Here is a 24427-nt window from a genome sequence, read left to right as displayed (position 1 = left end):
GAGCACTTCAAGTCACGCGCGCTTTCTTGATAGAAATAACAAATGCATAGTATTATTTAATAACTGTAAAAAATCTCTTCAGCATAAAATTAGCTTCAGTTGCGAAATTTCTATAAATTTTAAACACAGTAGAAAAAAATTGTAGTGTTCAGTTTCAGCAGTCTGTCGTTTTGGCGCTGCCGTGCTGTTGTAGAGGTATATATTTGGATTCACGCTAATCGTATCCAGTTGCCAAGCCCTGCCCAAAAGTGAAAGTGGGTAGATCTGTATGGGTAGAGGAGTTAGACCTTCGTAGCAACTTTTTTTTTTTTAGTGCGAGAGATTTCAGTTTTGCAGTGACCGGAAGCACACACTTTTCAAGATGCTGAGGAGCGGAGCAGTCACTTTGAGGCAACTAGCGAACGCGTACGGCCAAGCAGGAATATGTCGGAAGAACGTGAAGTCTGCGATCGCGCCCATGGTTTCACAATACCAGAGGCGGAGTTACTCGGATCACAAGATGCCCGAGCATCTTCAGTACGTGGAGGACTCGGAGGACCCGTCGTTTTTCCACATGGTCGAGTATTTCTACCACCGGGGCTGGCAAGTCGTCGAGGACAAGTTGGTGGAGGAGTTTAAAGGCAAGCTCAGCCTGGAGGAGAAGCGCAAGAAGGTTCGCGGATATCTCGCCCTTCTCGGACCTTGCCATGCGGTACTCGAGGTGTCCTTCCCACTGAAGAGGGACAATGGGGAATACGTGATGATCAACGGGTGGCGGGCGCAGCACAGTCATCACCGGACGCCCTGCAAAGGAGGTACGTTTTCCCTTTCCCGGTGGGTGCGATCGTTGCTGCGTGTACGCCGTCGCATACGCAGGCGGCCGTGCAGCGTTCGTGACTCGTTTGGTCCAGCTCCAACGAGTTCCCGGACCGCTGTTCGGCCACCTGTTTAGAGCTGGATTTGGCGAGCGATGTGGTATTCACTCGAGGAAAAAAAAAACAAGAAAAAATGCCACGCACGTTTGCGAAAGCCAAAGAGCGTGGCCCGTGCAGGTGCTGAAAAAGGTTCCCTCTCGCCGCACTCCCATGCCTCTGTTCGTGTATCTTTCGTTTCTTTCTATCATAGGGACAGCACTACGATGTATAGCGACATGTACCGCAACTAAATATAAATAATAAGGGAAACCATTACCGTTGAGGCTTTTACTCTTCGAACACTTTCATTTGTAAGTTTCGTTATCATGTGGAGGTCAACTGTGGTTTTTATCAGCAAATGACCCGTTGCGCCGCTGGCTCTAGGTCGTCAAGGTCCACTCATACCTGACAGGCCATGTGCTACGCACGTTTCTAATTTAGAAAACGAGTAGCAAATGTTCGTTTTTTTTTTTGTTCTTTCTTTTCCGTCCCCGTTTTTAAGAACGCTCAACCGCGCCTGCGGGTCAGGGAGTATACCCTTCACCGCAGGGTGCTAATATTTTTTTAAAATGATTTTCATTAGTAGAGTCTTATCTCTCAATCCCAGTCAAACAGCAGCAACGTTTTACGCACGGCATAAGACGGCGATCCCACAATCGATGTCATTAACAAGGTCACTGGCGTATGCTACGTGGTCGTTGCCAAAAAAGAAAACTGCGGCATGCATTGCTGTGTATGTTATAAACCGGTATACACTGTTACTAAGAAAAGTCGCTGTCAAATTTTGCTTTCATTTTTTGTGCAGTAGTTGAGGTTGAAGTGGGACGTTTAACTTTCACACATCCACACATTACTTCAGCAGAAGTGCACAGTTCACAAGTATTTACTCATAAAGTTATGGATAACCATAAAGTTATGGGTAAATACATGCAAACATGTGAAAAGTAGTTCTACTTTTGTTAGCATAGAAAAACTAACAAAAATAAGCTTTCATTAGCTTACTTTGATAATTTAATATGACCACTTGATTTTAGTTATTTGTGCATAATTTCTTTGATTTTAACATAAAATTCGAGATTTTAAGTGCTCATTTTTACCTTTTGTGTCATCATGAATAAATTTAATATATTTGCATTCAGATGCAAATAAATACACACCTAGGGTAAATTTTATATTTTAAAAAGCAAAACAGGATCTCCAATCGGTTATCAGCCCGATTATTCGAACCTAGCCGCACTAGCACAGTCCACTTATTGATATAGTGGAAATGACAGTATTGCCTTCCATTATGTGAATGGTTAGTAAATAAACGCTGTGAAGGTTTTCCTCAGTTTATGGTGCATATCCTTTTTATGTGACCTTAGAGCCGAATGCATCTTTACAGCATCTCTACAGAGCACGCTTTTTTAATATCTTAAATTAATAGTCAGCATCTGGAACAATGAAACAATTAGTATTTTTTGTCAAATGTTAGTATTTCTTGCTTCGACCACATCATTTTTAAACTGCTAAGGCAGGCAGATCTTTTTGTACATGTGCAATGATATTCTGATGGTGCTTTTAAATTTGTGAATGCAACTGTTTTGTGTGTGTGTGTGTGTGTGTGTGTGTGTGTGTGTGTGTGTGTGTGTGTGTGTGTGTGTGTGTGTGTGTGTGTGTGTGTGTGTGTGTGTGTGTGTGTGTGTGTAATTTTTATTTTATTTTTCATCCTTAAACAGCCGACACTGCTTCATTGTGAGTAATGACTGTTCTGAGATTAATATTTGACAAATGAAGCAGATGAAGTGTCTCATTTACCATTTTTTGAGTTATTCGAGCTATATAGCAGTTTTCACTGTTTCTTTGCAAACGTGTAAGAGCATTCCTGCTTTTGATTTCTATTGGCTGACCGCTAACAAATTTGTTTCTGTGTTTCACCCCTCTGCAGGTATTCGGTACAGTTTAGATGTGAGCCTAGATGAAGTCAAGGCCCTGTCTGCCCTGATGACTTTCAAGTGTGCCGTTGTGGATGTTCCCTTTGGTGGTGGCAAAGCAGGACTGAAGATCAACCCCAGGGAGTTCAGCGAGTTTGAGCTTGAGAAAATCACTCGAAATTTCGCTCTACAGCTTGCAAAAAAGGGCTTTTTAGGTGGGTTTTATACTTTGTCATGAAATGGATCAGTTCAGTAGACATGTTTCACAGTGCACTTTGGCTTGGAAAGCAGTTGTGTTGAATTAAACAACCTGTTTGTGAAGCTTGCATTAGCTGGTGTCTTGTTGGAGCATGTTGCCTGCATATTGTTCGATGTGTTAAATCCAAAAGGGTATGGTGCTTGCATTCGCCCTGTTGGTTTTTTAAGTGGTTTCCTATTCCTAATAAACATGTAACACATTGTGTATTTAGCATGCATGGTTGATGATGGTCCATCAAAATCTTGAGCTCCTTCATTTTTTAGTTTCTTGTTGCAAGATAATTTAGAGATGGGACAGTGGAAATAAGAGTAAGAAGGAAATTTTTTTTTCGCTGAAATATGTCTGCTCATAAATGGCTCACGGGCCTACTTGCTTGCAGACCATCATATCGGACGACGTCTCGATGTCTATCTCCTTCTTAAGCATACCATTTTATGATTGTACTTGCGTCATTCTACGCTTAGGTCCTGGAGTTGATGTGCCGGCACCTGACATGGGAACTGGTGAAAGAGAAATGAGCTGGATTGCAGACACCTATTCTCAAACCATCGGTAGGTACTGGTACCACTTCAGTAGTAATCATTATACTTAATATCTATACGCAGAGTTGTGGGATTGAATACGAGCTCAGGTAGAAGAATATTGATGGAGAAAAATGTAAATGCATTTGCTTGCCTACATTTAGGTGCTCATATCAGGAGACCAGAATTTTTCTGGAGTTCTACGTCCTGCAGAGCCTCCAACACATTTTTGGAATGCGCAAACCCAGCAGCTATTTCTTTGCTTAGACCTTGTACAACTCTCCTGTTGTTTGGGATTTTGAGTCTTTGGCCATAATCGGTCTAAATTTAAGCGCGTCTTGTATGGTTTACTAAAAAAAGTTTGTTCGATTTACGTTAAGATGACTTAATTCGGCTTCACTGCAAGCATGCGAGCGTAGTGGGGAAGTTGGCTTGCGCTGTTATTTTAGTATTCCAGCTTTTTGGAGTTCAGAATAATAATTGCTATTGTTATTGTAGTAAGTATGCAGCACCATTCTCATCATTAATTTAGGTAATGTTTTGAAGGCATTGCATTTCCTATTCTGGTGTCTTGGTACATAATTTGAAACATTGTGCCATTTATTAAGGTTTGAATATTTATTCTCTAAGTTGTTTTAAATTTTCAGGTAAAGATGTTTAAGTGTTACATTTATGACTGATCTCTTGTTGAGCCAACTTATGTTGGTCCTATTACTTTTTGCCTTTGTCAGGACACAGGGACTTAAACTCGCATGCCTGCATTACTGGTAAACCCATCAACCAAGGTGGTATTCATGGCAGGGTGTCTGCCACTGGGCGGGTAAGTTGTATTCATATGGGTGACAAGGGTCAGGTTTTGTTCTTTTGTCTGCACTCCTGTGTGCTCTAACACTTGCTTCTGTGTTTGCCTTCTTTTACTTTAGGGAGTCTTCCATGGTATTGACAACTTCATAAATGAAGCAAGTTTCATGAGCATGATAGGAACAACCCCTGGCTGGGGTGGAAAAACGTTTATTGTCCAGGTAAGAATGTCTCAACACACCTCTCTGGCTGTAGTGTGTTGTCAAAATAGTCAGCAAGCAGGAGTCTTGAGTGCACTTTTTACTTGTGTGCTTCGTGCCCAATATTTAAGAAGGGCAACTCTCTCTTATAGGGCCTTGGAAATGTTGGACTTCATTGCACGCGCTACTTAACAAGAGCTGGTGCTCGATGCATTGGCATCCAGGAAGTGGATGGCTCAATCTTCAACCCTAATGGCATTGATCCAAAGGAAATTGAAGAGTGGAAAATTGTAAGGAATATCCTTCAGTACTGTCAGTTTGATTTAATTGTAATTTGCAATTTGTATTTTTTGGTCCTTTATCTCACTTTTGTATTTGCCTAAATTTAGATGGTAAAAGTTGGGTGTTTCTTCAAGTTTTTGAGTTGATATTTTTGAAGAAACCTGGTTTTGACAGAAGAGCCAAACTTGATCTAGGTCTCTTATGGTTATAACATTTATGAATGATAATAGAATATTTTATCATGTCTTTAACCCTTTGAGGGTCGATTTTTTTCGCGAAGTGCGTAAAAAAAATATGTATTTTTTTATTGCTGAAGTAAATTCTTCAGACGAATCTATTAAAAAAATTATCTAAAATTTTCTTGAGTGACTGTAAAGTGACAAAAAATCTTTTGTGTTGTTACATGCACATGGTTTTTTCATGCGTAACAGCAAGAGAAATTCTAAAAAAATAACCTGTACATCTGTTAAAAAATTATGCGTTGCAATAAACGTCTAGTGTAGTTCATAGACGTGCAAAAATAAGTGGAAACATGGAGAGAGAAAAGCCACTTTTTATCCAGTCAGCATAGTCTTGCCGCACACGCTTTTGAGATGTCGCTCGCTCATCAACATATGAATCTTAACTCGTAAGTAACGCCTCGCATGATGGGCTGACATTTAAAAAATTCCACGTATTCCCGAAGTGTGGCAGCACATGCTAAGCAAGAGACATGATCAAAAAAGGGGATGTTTTAAACAGACAGGCAATGACGTACATGTACGTCTTTGACCATCTTGTGGCTGTTTGGGATGACGTAGATGTACGTCTTTGACCCTCGAAGGGTTAATGGCTCGGTTTAGTGATGGCTGTGTAGCCAGTAACTGCGGTACATTGGCATAATGTATGGGCAGGTGACATATATCAATGGCAGTCATCTCAACACTTGACTAATAACACTGATAAATTGTTTTATGAAAGAGAGGTACATCACATATTTTGAAAGTGCATGACAAAAACTGCTGCATTGCAGCATTTTCAACTTGTATGTACATTCTTAATTTACTCCCTAATTTCTACATGTGTACATTAAACTTTTAGTTTACAGCATTTTCATAATGGTGAGAAATTTTTCAGGGCTGTGCACATTATCATGGGTCACCATTGGAATGTGGAGTAGCCACTTGGAATGCATAGTTGTGTTAGAACAACTTTCATTAGTGTTGTGTAGGGCATGACGTTGTGAAGATAAGAATCCAGGTTAGTATGTATTTCTGTTTCAGTGGCCACCCATGGTCATGTACCGCTTGAAGTTGCTGAAAATTGAAGCTATTTATTAGCTAATTAAATAGGCTAATATTATTCAAGTGCCTGCTATCAGCAACACCTCATGAAGAATGTAAATAAACCTGCTTTATGGCTAAAAATTCTTGTTATAAGCATCTGAGCCTAATGTTATTCTGCACTTGCAGCAGCTAGCACATTGCTGTTGTATATGTATTTTATTTCATAATTTGAAAATTTCTTCCAAAGTGTTATGTATATCTATACACATTTAAATATAGTTACAAGGTCTTAGATGTCACTCTGATGTTGTACCCCTAGAAGAAGCAAAAATGAAGAAATTTAATCTCTGGTATGGCAGTGGCTGCATTTAATTGTAAAGAAATTGCTCTCCACTGATACTACACAACATTTCAGAGGGAGGATTGTAGGAGGAGGGCAGAATAGTAAAAAGGCCGCAGTGTGACCTTCTCAAGGTCATGCTTATATGCAAGTTAAGTGTGGTAATGAGCAAAGTGTGGGGGAGGGGCATCATTTTTCTGAGCACAGTTGGAAGAGCTCAGAGTGCTATATAAACAATGAAAAGGGGGAACAGCATGATAGGGTGTGTTGGGCCACGGAGAAAGAAGTATTTGAGGAGGAGAATCTTCCAGGTAACGGCAGTGCACGAGGGCGGCACAATAGTGTCACGGAAGAAATGCGGTTTTCGCCACAGTACGACGGATGACGCTTCTGGTGTCTTGTCATCATTTACATGCTTTTCTATGGACATGACGCATAAAAATCGTGATACCGCCTCGTACATTGCAAAATTTTGCAGATTTCTGTCTGTAACACCAATTGGTAGATGTGACAGATATTTTAGCTGCAGTTACTAATAGATACTGCCCGAACTATAGGCCGTACAGCACTTGAAATGAGCTGCTAGTAGCGGCCCCTGAGCAGACTACGTCTGCCGCATGCATGAGCCCCTCGCTCGCATGTTACGCACACGCATGCATAGGTGGCCTTGGGAGGGAAAGTTGCAACAAGCTGTTGCGCATCCCTTGGCGATTTGTAGGCTTTCTGTCTCTTTGGCGCGCTCAGTGGCTTCCTTGTTGCGCCGGCGGCGCTGACTTCTGGATCATTGTCTGCGCTTTTCACACCGCAGCAAAGGAGAGCACTTTGCAGATTTCCACCAGTGCTCCTTCAGAATGGGGCAGAAATGTGTCGTGCCGGACTGCAACAGTAGGTACGCATCCTGCAAGGTGTAGGTAATTACCTTCAAAGTTCCTAGTGACCCGGTGAGGTTGGAAGCGGGGGTTCATGCCATACCAAGGAAAGATCGAAAGCTCGCTTCTCTAGACTACGTTTGCGAGAAGCACTTCTCGTAGAGTAAGTCCTATCATTCGTTGAAAAAGCTCACAGGGTCCCTTATGCATTAGACTAAGATGACTTGAAGGCAAAAGCCATCTTCTTCTCTTTCTTTAGTTGATGTGTCTGTCCTGCCCTACCGCCCTGCAAAAGCTTCCTGCACCGAATGCGATTTTGCACTACCTCCAAGATTGAAGGTATTGCAAGCTTTCTGCACCTCGCCTGGTTTTGCACGGCCTCCGTGATCGGCCCACCAATCACGGAGGCAGTGCAAAGCGATGACGACATATGTCATATGACGCCACGTCATGTGACACCCCCATGATGTCATGATGTCGCAAATATTGGCCATCTGTGACATCACGATAACGTCATTTGGTGACGTCATCACGTGATGATTTTTCGCATCACTGATGTTGACACCAATGACGTGGGACGCCGACGTTCAATTTTCACGTTGATGAGGTATATAAGGCTTTTGCCTTAAAAATTGTACCTAACATATCGAGTTCACGTTATAAAAAATTATAGACTTCGCGTTCTACAAGATATATCACTCAGGTAATTTTCCTGCATGTGACGCCATTTTTCCCAATAATTTAGTGAAAAATTTGGAGCGAGCCAGGTCGCACAAGAAACACACCCATTTGGGCGTAAAGTGCGATCGGTGAATCTGTGCCGAATGGCCTTGAAGCAGCGAGCTTCGTCGGAGAGCGCGACATGCGCATTTTTCCTTCTCTGCTAGCGGACTCTCATGACAGAGGGCGCGTCAGTGCTGTGCCCTATTCCGTGACTTTATTAGGATGCCCGAGCGAGCGCATTTTCGCCTCCTCAAGAATTCTTGCTCCATGGGCGTGGCACAGCAGTGTTTGATTGCCATACAAGGCACGTTCAGAATTTTCTTGTTAGGAAAGATTCTTGAAGAGGTGCCCTTTAAGTACTGAACACATTGCACACCTTCTGTAAAGGGCCTTGGAGGTATGTTTGGAGCTGATTTTCTACCTTGTGACATATATTCTGTGATATTGCAAGCAACCTTTACTGGTACCATGGAATTTTAAGAGTAACTGAACAGCCATGGCTGACTTGTTGACGACAGCATGTTAGGACTTAAAGCACTTTTGTGCAGAAAGGCTTGTGAAAATGTGGCACTAATACATCTCAGTCTGATGTGCTATCTGAACTTGTAGTGGACAAACAAAAACATTCCTGATCAATATTACTGGTTTTGCATGCACCTTTACCTCTGCTAGATGGCGCTTAAGTTTTCTGGAAGGTAGCTTTTTTTGGAAGAAGTTGTGTGTATCATGACTATTGCAGAAGCTCTTTCATCTCGTTGCATTCTTGTCCTGCTAGCATTCAAATATGAGCTTGCTTGAATGTTTGTAGCAACTTGTACCAATCTTGCATTTAGAAAGCTAAAGCAGAGGTGCCATAAGACATGCACCTTACATTAAGTGTTACCAGAACCCTGTGTTCTAGTGAAGGAAAGTATTATTTTGTTAGGTTATTTCGTGGCACATTTAGAACTTCACAATTTCAATTGCAGCATCGTAAAAAGTTTTTGTGCAAGAATCTGCGAGTATTTTGAATTGAATAAATTCTGTATTTTTTTTACAGTTCATAATGTGGTTGGTGGCTTCAAATGAACATATAGAACATATAACATAAGTGTCATTATCTTGTCATTATGCAGCAACATTCCCTGTTCGATTTCTCACCATTATCCGATATGTAATACAAAGTCAGGCAACAAAATTCAACTGAATTCAACAAGAAGGCTAAATTAAAAGATGTATGTGCACACTTAAAAATCGGAATGTTGCACAGTATTTTTTGTTTATTCACACAATCTGTACCATGGTTATGCAAGTGGGCTCTGTAAAGTGTCTAGCAAAGGAACACCTCTACTTGAGACAATTTGAATTTGGTCCGATATTATTGCTGTCATACCGTCTTATAGAAAGTAAGTAGAAGGGGCCTAGGAAGACATTATCTTAAAAAATGTAAAAATGTTGGCTGTGCCTATTAATGAAAGTATTGCTGGCTAACCTGTGCATAACTTCCATGCCAACTAAGTATAGTGCTTCCTACAAAGACATTGGAGTGTCTCATTGAACAGTGTGTGTAGTCAAATGTCCAGAGAGCTGCTTTGATTAGCCATTAATGCTGTCAACGAGCAAGTGTTTTTGTGTAGCATTGAAATCGCTACTATAACATGGTTTATTACAAGTTTTTGACATAATCTTTTTTTCCTGATCGATTCCCAATCCTTGGTAGCAGTAAGTGAGTCTGCTTTTTTTGCCAGATTTAACGGGGAGAAAATCGTATATGTCTAAAAGTGCATATTGCTGGCTTAGTTTCTTCATATGTAAAGATTGCATCTATTTTCTCTCATCATGCTGTCCTAATTCATGCTGACATGCTTCCTTCACAGCTGTAAGTGTGCTCATAAAATGTAAATCCTGTTTTTAACACTTGGATGAGGAGTTATGCATTATATTTTTAAAGGAATGTTGAAATGAACATTGAAGTAGTAATAACTAGGGGTGTGCGAATATTCGAAATTTCGAATATTTTTCGAATAGCGATTGCTATTTGAATAGAAAAATTCCAGTGCGAATCGAATCGGACTATTCGAACTTCCCAAAAACAAATACAGCCAACGTCCGATTGAAAGTGACCCCTTCAAATTTTCAATATGCTTCACCTCATTACACACTCGTATTGCGGCAAAGCTGCCTTTCAAGCGCCGTTACGGTCGAACGTTGCCTAGACAGTCAACGTCCGATTGGAAGCGGTCCCTAGAGTTTCAATATGTTTCACCTCATCACACCCCGGTATTGCGGCAAAGCTGCCTTTCAAGCTCCGTTACGGTCGAACTTTGCCAAGACAGTCAACGTCCGATTGGAAGTGGTCCCTAGATTTTCAGTATGCTTCACCTCATCACATCCCGGTATTGCGGCAAAGCTGCCTTTCAAGCTCTGCTACGGTCGCAAATGTACTACTAACTCGAGAAAACGCTGGTTCCAACATGGAGATGAAATATGTGGCAGAGGTGGGGGCTCAGTTAATGCTGTTTTGGACCTTAAATTTGGGCAGGAAGTCCGAAAAATCGGAAGCCGAAGCTTTTTAGCATCCAAAATTTCAGATGTTCTTATATATCGACGTCTACGAGGCAGATTTGGAACTCCGGACTTGAAGGGAGCACACCCTTGTCCGTCACATCAGTTGGGCTTCCACAAAAGTTGAAAGAGGAGGAGAGGCTGAGGAAATGGCATCTTTGCCTATCACGTGTAAAGTGTTGTCGGCAACACTTTGGTTGCACCAAATCATGTACATAAATAGAATTCGGCCTCTATATTGCCTCATTCTTGATCAGGCAACTATGAAACACCACCCCGCCAGTGCTTCATCAACCTAGCGAAAAGAAACACTTTCATGTTGCTATCTCATAAGAATATGCTTGGGAATCCTCTCTAACTTTTTTTCTGCAATTTCGCTTCCAAGTATTAGAAAAATATTCTAGAAATATTCAAGAGATATTCGAAATATATTCGATTCGATTCGCACTCACACTTCAATATTTGAATTCGCTTCGCACCCAAGATTTCGCTATTCGCACAGCTCTAGTAATAACGGTAGTGTTAGGTAGTGTAATATCGGTAGTGTTACGGGTTAGTCGCAAAGGAATACATGCTTTGAAGCAACTTCCTATGCATTCAACGGCACGAACTTAACACTTTGCTCTTGTTCTTTGTCCAGAACAACGGCACAATCAATGGCTTTCCTGGTGCTGAGCCTTACAAGGGTGAGAACCTGATTTACGAAGAATGTGATATATTTGTGCCAGCTGCACTCGAGAAAATAATCACGAAGAACAATGCCAGCAAGTTAAAGTGCAAGGTAAGGGCTTATATTTCCTATTGAAGAATTAATTGTAAGGGATCTGAAGCATGTATAAAACATTTCAGTCCTGTAAAATGTTGAAATCTCATCCCCATAAAAAGGTTTTTTTTCCTGCCCATTACTGCCCTGACTAGTATAGTACATTGAGGGAGGGGGTGGCCTTGCTCAGTACTGTCAAGTATATTTCTATGTTTATTTATAGAGTACACTGTCCAAAATGTACTAGTTGTGATGGAGTGTGCAGTGAAGTTTCTCTTCTTTCATGTAAATGCCATGCTGGCTGTGAGGTGCGATAAGATCCTATCCTAAGTGCTATAAGTGTGATAAGATCCTATCACGACCCACAGGCGGTATGCTGTGACGCGGCTGTGGTGGGGGGAGACTGTGAATGTACCCACGCAAGGGAGCGGAGTGCAGCAGACAGTGCAGGGGGGAAATGGTTGCAAGTGAAGTCAGTGTAGCCTTGAGCGGTAAGGCAGCAGCAGTGTTTATAAAAGGTGATGCAAGAGCCCTATCTTACAAGTAATCTACAGTGGCTCACGTAATCACTAGCCAGTCACTTTGTGTAACTGTCTCTGCTGGCATCCCCGGATCTCCACGTATTTGATGCTGCAACTTGGTGTTATCATAAAAAAGGGAGAAGCAATTAAACATGTTTGCTCACTTCTGCTTGTGCTGTCCATCACGCCAGTATTGTGAAAGCCAGTGTTCACGTTCATTAAGTAAGATGTGTTCATGTTTGCTTGTGTGTGCAGGCACCATCCTTGTTAATTTAATGTGAATGTCTACTGTAAAATTAAGGCCTCTAAAACTAGTGAGCATTCTTATAGCTGTTACATGCATTTGTATTGCTTTCAGCGCTTCACTTTTTATGCAAAAGTGTGTCTTTTTTGAAAAAAAAAAGGTATAAAGTATAGCTGCAAAATAAAAAAAAAATGCCAGGCCTGCACAGAACGCGCAGCACAGTCAACAGCGTAAGCTGGAGGGCTTTATGGTGTCCAGTGGCTGAGTTAAGCAATGGTGGCTGTCCACAGGTCAGTGACAATTAATGGAAAAAATGAGGAATTATAGGTATTGTATTGCAAGATCTGGCCCCAGGTTACTTTTCCTCTATATCTCAATTGTATATGCTTTATTCTATTGTGCTGGTTCTGCTCTGTCATTGGAAAAATGGTAACTAAAGAGAAACTAAGTGAAAAAAAAATATTGGTTTTGGTTGTTGCTTCTGTATGTGATGAAATTGATGAAAAAGAAACTTAATTATGCTTAAGTGGTGGAAATTTCCCTAATAATACCAGTGTACACTTTTTTTCACCTTAAGGATAAAATTATTAGGCTAGCTTACCACAGTGTGTAATGAATGACCTATTAGAACCTGTCAGTAATGCTCATACAAAATTGCATGGTGATGTAGCGGTCTTATCAACTGGGAATAAACATGCTTCAGTGATTGTGGCTTTGAAATGGTTGTGTATGTAACTAGATATAATGTGGACAAGGGCCTTCAATATCTTGTACTGTAGTAGTGTGCTGAAAGAGGGAAGAGTGTGTTTGAATATGACACTGGCATTCATAATGTGTATGAAATTTGACTGAAAAAAGAAAGAAAGAAAAAATTTGAACAATTTCTTCATTTTTAATGCACACTCATTAATGTGCTTGCAAAAGCTTCAGGAGATAAATATGCGAGCTGCTTGTAGGCTTACATCAAGAATGTGGTCAGCCGAGGCCCTCTAAAGGCCCATGAGGATCCACGATACTGGCGTGCCTTGCTCATGAGTATACCCTGACTCATACTTGCTGGATACTCATTTCACAGGCATAAGGTAGAACATTTGTAACGAATTGTGTGAGTGGGTGCTAGTATGAGCAGGAGTAAGTGCGCACTAACATGACTATGAAAGAAAGTCTGTGATGTTGAATTTGAGCTGATGTGAATACGTACTATATACATGCATGGGTCTGGGTGAGTGAGCGGACATGAGTATGCATGCAAGTGCCATTGAGTGGGAGTTAACGTGAGTTGGAGTTAACCTGAGTGGGAGTGTGTGCAGGTGGCTCTAATCGTGAAATGGAAGTGACTATGAGCACAAGCGAGTATTTCAGGAAGGCTCTTCAATTACAAAGAGCCTTCACTTAGTGATGCTATCTTTGCGCCATGTATATCATCACATTATGTTATCTATGCTGCCTTTTGTCCATTATTGTTTACCTGACCCTTCAGCTCTCACATTTCCTATGTCCTCCCCCTTTTCCCCTTCCATTTCCCTTGAGTAACCTCCATTCTCATGTGTTGTCGGTTTGCCTGTCTGAACAGTGCTGCTGTTTCATGTGTGCTCACCCCTCCTCGTATAACACACCTAGCTGGGATGCACATAAATGTACAATAAGAAAAAGATGAAAAATAAGAAAAACAAAGAAAACATGTCTGCATATTTTGAGCTTTAGAGAAGGCTGTCACAATTTGGAAATATTTCTCGCAGTTTAAAAAGACACTTTTATTGCTGCTGAAGCTGTGCTTGTTTTGAGTCCTATTGGTCAGCATTCTATCCCTCTCAGTCGTAAGCGTTGCCATTGTCCATACAGCATTTATAACTTGGGAAGCTAGCATAGCTAAATCTAATGTTTACAAACATTTACATTTTCTGGAGAAACTGTAACTGGTATAGACAGTGTCAATTAGCAGTGGCTTTCTCCACAAGAATAGTGGCCCTTACAAATCTGTAAACAGCTGTTTCAGTGTAATGATGTCCTTGATGAAGGTACTCAGAAAAATGAAAAAGAAAAAAAAGTGTTCAGTAAACAAATGCATAAAAAAAAATCTACTAAGGCAAGCACAGCCTTGTGTTAGTGGTCTGTTTGCCATTTTTTTAGGACTTTGAATTGTACATTCTTTTAGTACTTGAAAGATAACATTATGTGGTGTATGACCGTCAACATAAAAGTATGCTGTCCTTTTCAATCCTTGGCTGTGACGTGTATGAACTGATATCACCATCCTTTCTCAGATTATTGCTGAAGCAGCAAATGGACCTACAACTCCTGCTGCAGACAAGATTCTCATGGAACGCAACGTTCTGGTCATTCCCGATTTATACATCAATGCTGGAGGTGTGACGGTCAGCTACTTTGAGTGGCTCAAGAACTTGAATCATGTCAGTTATGGCAGGCTTCTCTTCAAGTATGAAAGGGAGTCCAATTATCACCTCCTTGGTGAGAATTGCCTTTTATTTATACTGTTTGTCTCCTCTAAATTGTCCTCTTAATTGTTGTCTATTTTGGTGCAAGCACACTGAAGTGCATTGTGCAAAAGCACATGAGAGCTTGCAGTAGTTGACTGCAACTTAAAAAAAAACAAACATGCATTTTGTGAATAGGTGCGACACTGGGATAATTTGTATTGTATCTTGTAGCGTAAACAACATGAGAAACTGACACACACACACTTCGTGGTTTATTGGACAAACTGAAACATATGCAGAAAAAAGGCAGAGTGCAGGGAAGATTGCCAGCACCACAAAAATGCCTGAGGCTTAAATTTTTTCAGGCACTAAAAGAGGCTACAGTCAGTCGGAGACTAAAGCAAACTGCATCTATCACATGGGGAAGCTGGAAGCACATTGTAAAAAAAAGCAGTAAATCAAAACAAAATAAAGAGAGAGAGAGAGAGAGAGAGAAAAAGGAAGTTGGAAGGTAAGCATAACTGACAACTTATGTAAATAACTAAGAACCAAAAGCATGCAAAATCAAAAGTATGGGTGACAGTGATGAAGAAAGGTATGTGTGGAAGTATATGTAAAAACAAAAAAATATTAGTAAAAGTCAGCAAAACAAGTACTGCTCTTGTTAATGCACTTCTGGCATGGTCTAAACCAAGGCCTTCTAAGAACTGCTAAGGCATGTTATTTCTAATTATGCATTTTCTTTATTTACTGCCTTTTGTTTATGATGTGTTTCCTGCTTGCCTACATGACACCAGATGCAGTTTGTGTTAGTTGCTGGCTGCTGTAGCCTCTTTTAAGGCGTGATAAACTCGCAGACTCAGTTAGTGATTGTTATAATGACACAAGTGGCAACTTTTGTAGTTTTACTGTGATAATTAATTGAGCACTCATATGCATATTTTAATATTTCTATTTTTCTTCCCTGTTAAAATGTAACTGTATTGCAGAGAGTGTACAAGAGTCCTTGGAAAGGAGATTTGGCAAAGCTGGTGGCCGCATTCCAATCATGCCGAGTGAATCGTTCCAGAAGAGGATCTCCGTAAGCATGCTTATTTATTAATTTCGAAGTACACCTAAAAGCCCTCTTCCCAGGATATTACATGAATGGGGGGTGGGGGGGCATTATTATCACATAATACATAGAAATAAATATATTCAGGGGCAAGGCAACTGCAGTGCAATATAGTAGATTACAAGTTAACCAGCAGTAAACTTAAGTATATTACAAGTGGCAGGCACCAAATTGCAAATATACACAGAGATCGTACTTAATCTAACCTCCTTAGACCCAACAAAATCCTAGTGACATGCCTTTAAAAGCAAGTTTTTACTGTCGACCAACCTGTTATGATTCTAAAAGGTACATACTTTCGGGCATTTGCTCACATCAGCCATAATATGTGAACAGAATTTGCTTCACCAGTTCATTAAGATCAAAAGCACTTTTGTTTCTTCATTGCAGTTGTACCCAGATATATATAGAATTATTTGAAATTATATCGAACTGTTCTAGCAACACCTTGTAATGCAAAAGTATGCATTATACATACAGGGTGTTTTTTTAGACAATACAGATTTTTGATAAAAATTCTATGACAGTAAGGCTCCTGCCGTTTTTTCACATGAACCCTACGTTGAGGTGGAAATACTTTTCCGCAGCTGAAATGACACTGATGTGACTAATTAACAAAAGTTTGCTAATTAACTTTTTAATTATTCACTTAAGGGCAGTTGTTTATATTAGAAAGTTGCAGTGCATGACTGTTTGTGGCCTACCCATTTTTTTTAGAAATTACAAAAGTTGCACGTAATTCGAGATATTCATCATTGAATTTCAAGGGCGATATTGAAGCTGATTGTGCCCGGCGCGCATGAAACGCGACGACTCTGTTATGCCAGACCGGAAATACCCGCGACAAGGAAGTGACGAAATTTGAATGAAGGCGCTAAAAGCGGCAAGCCATCTCACTTTTGCCAGCAGATTGCCTTACCTGTGCGTGTGGTGTTTGGTCCTTATCTGTTTCCTTTGAGCTGTGTGCAAGAAAAGCACAATATCAATGTTTTCTTTGTCTGTGAAGCATAAAACTCTGGAGCAGTCACTGCGGCGCGTCTTCTTGCAGACATGTGAAATAGTTTTTCGTGCCTGTTTGTAGTTTATGAAAGAAACAGATAAGCATCACAGATTGCACCTGAAGAATAAGCTACCTACTTGTGTATTTAAGAATGATTGCCGATTTCCCTGACTGGGTTCTGCTTTGGCGCGCCTTGATTCAAATTTCGTCACTTCCTTGTCACGTGCAGTTCCGGTCTTATGTAACTGAAAGGCTGCATTTCCTGCGTGCTGGACACCGTCAGCTTTGTCATCGCCCTTAAAATTCGATGAATATCTCTAATCAGGTGCAACATTTTTGATTTCGAAAAAAGGGGTATGCCATAAATTGGCATGCACTACAATTTCCTAATATAAACGATCGCCCTCAAGTCAATAAATAAAAAGTTAATTAACAAGTTTTTGTTAATTAGTCACAACAGTGTCATTTCAGCTGAGGCAAAGTAGTTGCACCTCGATGTAGAGTCAATGTGCGAAAACGACAGGAGCCTTACTGCCATAAAATTTTTACTAAAAACCTGTATTGTCTAAAAAAAAAAAACGCCCTGTATATCACTCCCATCCACCGACACGACACTACTTTGGCAGATGCTGTCAAACAGTGCATTAAATGTGAAGGGCTGTGTAATCTATGAAGGAAAAATGAGCGAGATGCATGTCTCAAAATATTGATTGCTTGCTGAGTAAGGAATACAGATAGCGGAACGAACCGCTGTACGGTGAAGCCTACTACCTGCAGCCGTTCGTTTTAGAGGGAGGGATCACCACGCTGCTTCAGAAATGCTAAGGCCTTCAGTCCAGAACATACCGTATTTACTCGATTGTAGCGCGAACACGATTGTAACGCGAGGGATGACTTTTCGTTGCGTCTAGGAAGAAGATATAGTTATTTTGGTATTCGATTGTAACGCGAGGGTGGACTTTAGGTAGCAAAAATCTGGAAAAATAATTCTCGTTACATTCGAGTATATACGGTATTCCACAAAAAGTGTAGATGAAAAATAAGGACGTTTTCGTGCACTTGACATGGCCTTAGAAAAACAGATTAGTAACTTGAGTAACCTCTGGCTTTTCGCACTATTAAGAGACTGTCTGAAATGTGCAGTTTTCAGATAAGCTTCACATAGACCTACTTTTCTTAATAGTTATTGATGTACAGTTAAGCCTCGATATAACAAAGTCGGTGAAATTGATAGCTTACTTCTTTACATTAACATTTAGATGTATTCAATTTCATCCTTTTATGCAAAGTACAGTTGCCGATGGATTCCTTTTTCCTAGGATGGCGCTGCACAAATGTTCGAATTATAAGGCAGGATGAAAAAAAGCTAGCTTAAATAGCGTAAAAAAATTTTGTTGAAGCCGAGATATGGCTGCCACTACTTGATATTGCACGAGCAAAGTCCTCTTCAGAGCTGCCATCTTGTGTAACACCAAAAGAGATGCATGACCAACGCAGTGTGGAAGCGAATCTATAGTAACCTAATGAAGCTGTCGCACTCATTATGCTGACGTGGCTTGCCATCTGAACTTTGAATGTTGTCCAGAGTGGTACGACGTCGATGTTATCATGTTCACCAAACCGAACCACTTGTTTACGCTCAGTCTGATGAACATGCAACATAGAAAACTTCCGCACGTCACAAATCAAAGGAGCTTCGATGTAAAATTGCACGAGAAAAAGGTGACAACCTGAATTATGGCACTTTTGTTCATCATAGCCATGTTTCCTGTTTTGTGACATCACGCACAGTATGTCCAAAGAATTGAGCAACACGTGGTCCAGTGTTGCGAATTTCGGTCACTGCTACAGAAGTCTTGCAAGTTCACTTTATCACAGAACACCTAAATAATTTTCTAGAACTGATAGCAATCTGGTGGGTAACAGCGAGCAGCTCCAAAAAAATTGGTCGGCTACTTAAAACTTGTTGGAACGGTGCACTCACTTGAAAACGTTCACCTGCAGTAAAAGTACTTATTAGTTCCGGTTGCTTTCACAAAGAATTTCTCCTATTCTTCAGTGTCCCCATATAGCTTCGGTATCGTGGAGAGCAAGGCTTTTGATATTCTGAAAGAAGCAGTACAGTGCAAATCATGACATACTTTCTTTTTTCTCCAAATGAGGTTATTTGCAAGATACTAGTTTTATTAACAACATCTCTTTTGTGAACGATCATGACCGCTTGCAAGATAAGTGAGAGCTCATTGCGTTTTGCACTAGCGCCTCTGTGGCCATGTGTGCTTGTCACTTGACACATGGCAGCAACAAAAACTGCATATCCGGCGCTGATGCAAGATATGCATGGCAAGGAGTATGAAACTTTGTTGGTTGTAAAGCGCACTCTGTTCTATCTGATAATGATGCATTACAGGGTTTGTATGTATACTCTGTCTCCACCTCTCCACAGATGAGGAGGATGGCATTTATGTTCCTCCCTACTGCTGCCGGAGAAGACACTGCTTCACTTTGGTGGCTGCTGTCTGTCATGCAGTGCGCGATTTAAAAAATGTATTCATAATAACAGAGTGTAACTCGACCATTTGACCACTGGCACCAGCAAGTTTAAATTTAGTCCCTTGACCTTCCTTTGCGCCGCAGTGAAAATAGTACTGTATATTGAAATCTCTGATGAACATTCTTCATTATATTAAGGTTAAAAATACGTAGTATTCTATGGACATGACATTATAATAAGTTAAATACGTTATTTAGAGAATTTCATGATATTTGCTAAAAAAATGCAAGAAATAAATTGTACATTGCAATACCATATTATTCCAAAAATATATCGTTAAATGTACGGAAGACTGGGCTAAGTGTTGTTTGTGTCCAACCTAAGTGCAGTACAGTACTTTTGCATGGCATTCATCTTCCCCAATCTGCCATCGGCTCCCGATCTGCGTGCTCTTCCCCACCCTCCCATTTCCTTGTTTCCTCCAATTGCCTGCACCGGCCCATGAAGACTGGTCCGTTGCAGACTGATTGCTAGGAACTACTGATTTGGTGACTCGGCAGGTTTTCTTGTCATGTTCTACTTGCACTTCTCTTTGAATTAAGCAGTCTGTAATAACTTGTGATACTGGTTCTAACTGATCTGTTTCCTAAAGAAACAGTAAGGGGCTATGTTGACATCAGGCCGAATATATTAATGGTTTTTCATGTTGTGTGCATATATGTGTGTGTGTATACAGGGTGCATCAGAAAAGGACATCGTACATTCTGGTCTGGATTACACCATGGAGAGATCAGCCAGAGTAAGTACAGTTTGTGTGCCTTATCTTACCTTTTGCAGGTGTCTAAGTATTTATATGAAATTGTACAGCTATTGTCTTTGTTGAAATTTATATATTTATTTAAAGGGACTCTAAAGGCAAATATTAAGTCGACGTTGATTGTTGAAATAGCGGTCCAGAAACCTCTTAGTGCTACTTTTATGCCAAGGAAGTGCTTATTTTGAAATAAAATCACGTTTTAGTGGTCCACATCGCGTTAGCGCACTTCAAATCACTCGCCTGAAAGCGGTATTTCACACGTCACTGTTGCCGTGCGCAACATTGCCCGCCTTACTGCGCGGCGGCGTGCACCATTCGGGCATCTGGCAACATCACATGCATGCGGCATTTTGTCGAACTTTCTGTCGGAACGACTTTCACGAGCGCGCAAAACACGCGCAGCAGTACGCGATCCCGAAGCTACCACTGAGACGCGACCGCGTGAGCGAAGCAGGGCGCCGGGCCAAGCGCAGTTCGGCGAAAACGGAACCTGTGAACCACGCGCGCCGTTCCCCATGGCAACGCCACAGAGGTTCTTTTTTCCGCGAATCAAACGGAAACGAACAAACAGCATTTTATTACGTCTTTTGATGCACGGAAGATTCATTTTTATTGTAGTGATTTATTGTAGGCAGACTCTCATACGTCATCGGTATCACTTCGAAAATGTTCCACTTGTGGCGCTTGTGTGATACATTTAGCTTAATTTCTCGGTAAATAGGGCACTTCTGTTGATAATACTGCCATTTTAGACGTTGTCATACATTGAGCTTTCACTCTGACAGAAATTGTTATTTGCCTTTAGTGTCCCTTTAAATACTGTGTGCTGAATTCAAATTGTATTAAGAAACCTTTCGTGTGCAGCACTTATAGAACTTTAATAGGTGTAGAGCTACCTTAAAGGATATGTAAACAGTATAGTAAAGCTTATATATGCTGCTTTGAAAGTTTTGCCTTCACTTATTTGTATTGAATGCTCATACACGTTCCTTGTTTTAATGCAGCAAATCATGCGCACTGCCATGAAGTACAACCTTGGGTTGGACCTTCGTACAGCTGCCTATGTGAACTCCATTGAGAAGATCTACTTGACATACCGTGAAGCTGGTCTCACCTTCACTTAGCTTAGCTCATTCATCAACTGCGTGGACTCACACCTATGCTTTGAATGAAAGCACACTCCACACATAGCATACTAGCCAGTTCTTTCTCTAGACCTTTCCTATCTGCTTATTGGCTGTGCAGACAGTTTCACAATGGTTCTGGAACATCTGCAGCAGTATTTTGCTGGCTTTCAAATTCACCCTACCATTATTGACTAGGCCGAATCGTCAGCGACAGCAGGTCCCATAAAATCTGACCAAGTGTGCGCGCCAAGGACTGCCTTGCTTAAGGCTGAATAACTATTATGACAATAAACCACACTGTTAGTTAACACAAATGGTGCACAGACTTTTCTACTGCTTCTTTAAGTGCTGCAAGATAAGCAAATTTTTGGTTCATTTATCACGAATGTTACCTGTTGGACATACATCAGTTATATATTTATGTCTCTTTTGTCAGCATTTTCCTGGCTCAGTGGCAGTAAAAACCAGTGATAAGCCTGCATCTTCCATTAGAAGAATGTTTCAGTACAGGCATGGCATTCTTCATCGATCATGCTGGATTTAAAGTGTTGATTGCACGATGCTTACACTCTGACAAAAATGCCATATTTGGGGTGTTTTCCTGCCACACAGCAATAAGCATATATCTTGCTTGCTTTTCTTGGGTTATTACCACGTGTGTGCACTTTGGTCATGAACAGTGCGCAGCTATCTGCGTGACATAGCAACCTAGATGGAAAAGTAGCGAGCTTGCAGTTTTCAAGAATGGAAATGCAAGCAAGCGAGATGATGATTTATTCTTGTGTGGCAGAAAGACAACAGAAATACAGTCGAACCTGCATATATCGAACTTGCAAAAAACTGGAATGGGTTCGATTTAACAATATATCAAGAATTTGCAGCATTGTCGGTGTGAATTATGGTGCGCAAGACTGCTTCATGGCTATGCTTCACGATAATGCAAGGAAGACGACTGCACCGCAATAGGCGGGGATTTTTTAAAACTTTTACTTTCCGCGGTTTGTAGTTGAATGTGCGGATTATATTCAGGGGTGGGTTATATTTAAGAAAATACAGTAACGATGTAAACAGCACCTCAACATCTTCATATTGAGCCCCCCCCCCCCCTTACATCCCCCTCCGGGCGCCCATGGTACCTTTAAACTAGGCTTGTGCGAATAGTAAATTTTAGGTTCGAAGTGAATTCGAAGCGAATAGTGATTTTGGTCGAATAATTTCGAATCGAATTCGAATAGTGTATATCACATATTGTAAAGAAAAATGAGCATATTTGTCATGACCCAACCAACCTGCACAACATTTTTTTTAAATTGTAACAAGGCATGTGCAAATGTCATTCTTTTTGGTTCAGAGGAAGTGGAAGCAACTTTTAATAGTAGCAGAATTTGGCTTTCGGTAGAATGCAAATGATAATATGTTACATTTTAAAATTTACTATACTTGGAGCATATAAGCCGGTATAACAAGTTTTTAAACTTAATAAATGATGAATAGATGTGAGGAAATATGTTCATTTAACCTTAAAGTGGGGCTTCGCGACAGTGCGGGTTTTTCCTGGAAAGGTGTATTCACTGCATAGCACCCCTCCACTGCAGTGAAGCTACCTTTACAGGAAGTTACAAGCGGACACTGCGGATTTTGCCTGGAAAGGTGTATTCACAGTATAGCACCCCTCCACTGCAGTGAAACCACCTTTACAGGGGGGTTAGCGGACTAATATACACCTATTCGTTCATTTCGAATACTTCAAAATTTTCAATAATTTAAATGCGACTCGAAGCGAATTCGAATACTGTATTATTCGTTCAAATATTCGAAGTGCTCGAATATTCGCACAAGCCTACTTTAAACCTTTGAGTTTCTAATAGGTTCTGGTTGCAAGCACAAGCAGTGTGTAGTAGCTCTTGGGCATACAAATTTGGTGCTCAATCTGTTCAGTTCGAAGTAGGTTCAGATCTACGACACTTTACATATATTGTCACATAAAAGTATGAGTATTTTGCATAAATTACACATATTGATATCTTCATATTTGATGCATCACAATTTTTTTTTTTGTCGCAAATGCATGTAGTGTGACGAGTCTTTGTAGAGTTGCCTACTGTATATGAAAAGGAGCATACAGTTGAACCCAAATATAAGTTGTTCTCTGTATTGAACAGTTGCAACATCCCCTAAAAAAATATAGTACTGTATTACGTGTATACATATTGAATTGTTGCTCGCCTCCACTTTTGATATACCGAATGCAGTGCCCCTGTAATATTAGTGCCCCTGCAATATTAGTGCTGATGAAACAGCACTATTTTGGCAGGTGCTTATAAACAGGGCATTGAATCAGAAGGGCTGTGCAAGCCACGCAAGAAAAATCGGCAAGGTGTGTCTCAAAATATAAATGGCTCTGGTAAGCAAGGATTTTAGCTGTGCCCTATAATATAGTGGTTTTTAATAATAAACCTCGCCGCAGTGCACCTCCGTATGCAATAGGGAATGCTAATATAGAGCGCAGACCACTGTGCAGTGAAGCATACTACCTGGTTAGTAGAGGCAAGTTGAATTTGTGTATGTAGAGAAATGGTGCATAAATTACTAAGATTAAAGGAATGAAGGAATGGAAGGGAAAAAAAAATGAAATTTACTGCTGAATGTACTCTGTTTTGCGTGGCTGGCTGGCTGACACCTTAACAGTGGTCAGCAGTGGGGTTGGTAATAGTGAAAAGCATACAAGACTATTTATTTACATAAAATGAAGCAACCAGGTCAGAATTACTTGCAGTTCGCTTGCAAAGTGATTTGCTCGAGTGAATTTGTCACTCCCCACACACTGACTCCGGTGGGTCATGTAGAGCAGCCAAATGGTGAGGCTGAACTGTTTGTGGAGTGCACACAATGTTTTGTGCGCCGTTTCCTGCATGTGAGAAGGACCATTTGACCATAGGAGCACTCTTGGCTGGCAGCCCATGTGTGCAGTAGCAGCTTGAAGAGTTTCTCTTGCAGTGCCTCGAAACCACTACACTGGAGGAGCAAGTGTTTGAGGGTTTCCACTTCACCACATTTGTTGCAGGTGTCTGCAGTGATGAGACAGGCTTTGCCTGTGCATTTCTGTCTGCTTGTAAGGTGAGATAGTGCATGCAGTAATCATGGGCAGCTTCTCCCCACATGCATTGGGTAAGGGTGCCGCTGTTGTGGGTATCACTGGATAGTGAGGCATCGATGGCCAGTAGTAGGTGGGTGCTTGCCACCAGCTCGTTGATGCGCTGTTGTTGCCAGGTACGCCATAGCTAGTGGCTTGGAAACCA

General features: G+C 40.9%; 1 protein-coding gene across 1 annotated transcript; it reads left to right on the top strand.

Moving 5' to 3' along the window:
- Positions 1-218: 218 nt before the first annotated feature.
- On the top strand, positions 219-21442 carry LOC119402256 (glutamate dehydrogenase, mitochondrial). Its single transcript, XM_037669395.2, has 11 exons — positions 219-794; positions 2821-3021; positions 3530-3616; positions 4318-4406; positions 4510-4608; positions 4740-4877; positions 11251-11391; positions 14403-14607; positions 15566-15657; positions 19921-19983; positions 21006-21442. Exons 1-11 carry the CDS (start codon positions 362-364, stop codon positions 21123-21125), a joined length of 1668 nt encoding a protein of 555 aa, XP_037525323.1. The 5' UTR covers positions 219-361; the 3' UTR covers positions 21126-21442.
- The last annotated feature ends 2985 nt before the right edge of the window (positions 21443-24427 follow it).

Source organism: Rhipicephalus sanguineus, chromosome 1 (genome assembly GCF_013339695.2).
Source record: "Rhipicephalus sanguineus isolate Rsan-2018 chromosome 1, BIME_Rsan_1.4, whole genome shotgun sequence".
NCBI lineage: Eukaryota > Metazoa > Arthropoda > Arachnida > Ixodida > Ixodidae > Rhipicephalus > Rhipicephalus sanguineus.
Note: the sequence above shows the minus strand (reverse complement) of the source record. Positions and strands in the feature narration are given on the sequence as shown.

What these genes read in the sequence shown, in the direction of transcription:
- LOC119402256 (XM_037669395.2), top strand. Translation starts at nt 362, where the DNA reads ATGCTGAGGAGCGGAGCAGTCACTTTGAGGCAACTAGCGAACGCGTAC. An exon ending in CCGGACGCCCTGCAAAGGAG is followed by an intron (nt 795 to 2,820) that starts GTACGTTTTCCC and finishes ACCCCTCTGCAG; the next exon opens with GTATTCGGTACAGTTTAGAT. An exon ending in GTCCAATTATCACCTCCTTG is followed by an intron (nt 14,608 to 15,565) that starts GTGAGAATTGCC and finishes ACTGTATTGCAG; the next exon opens with AGAGTGTACAAGAGTCCTTG.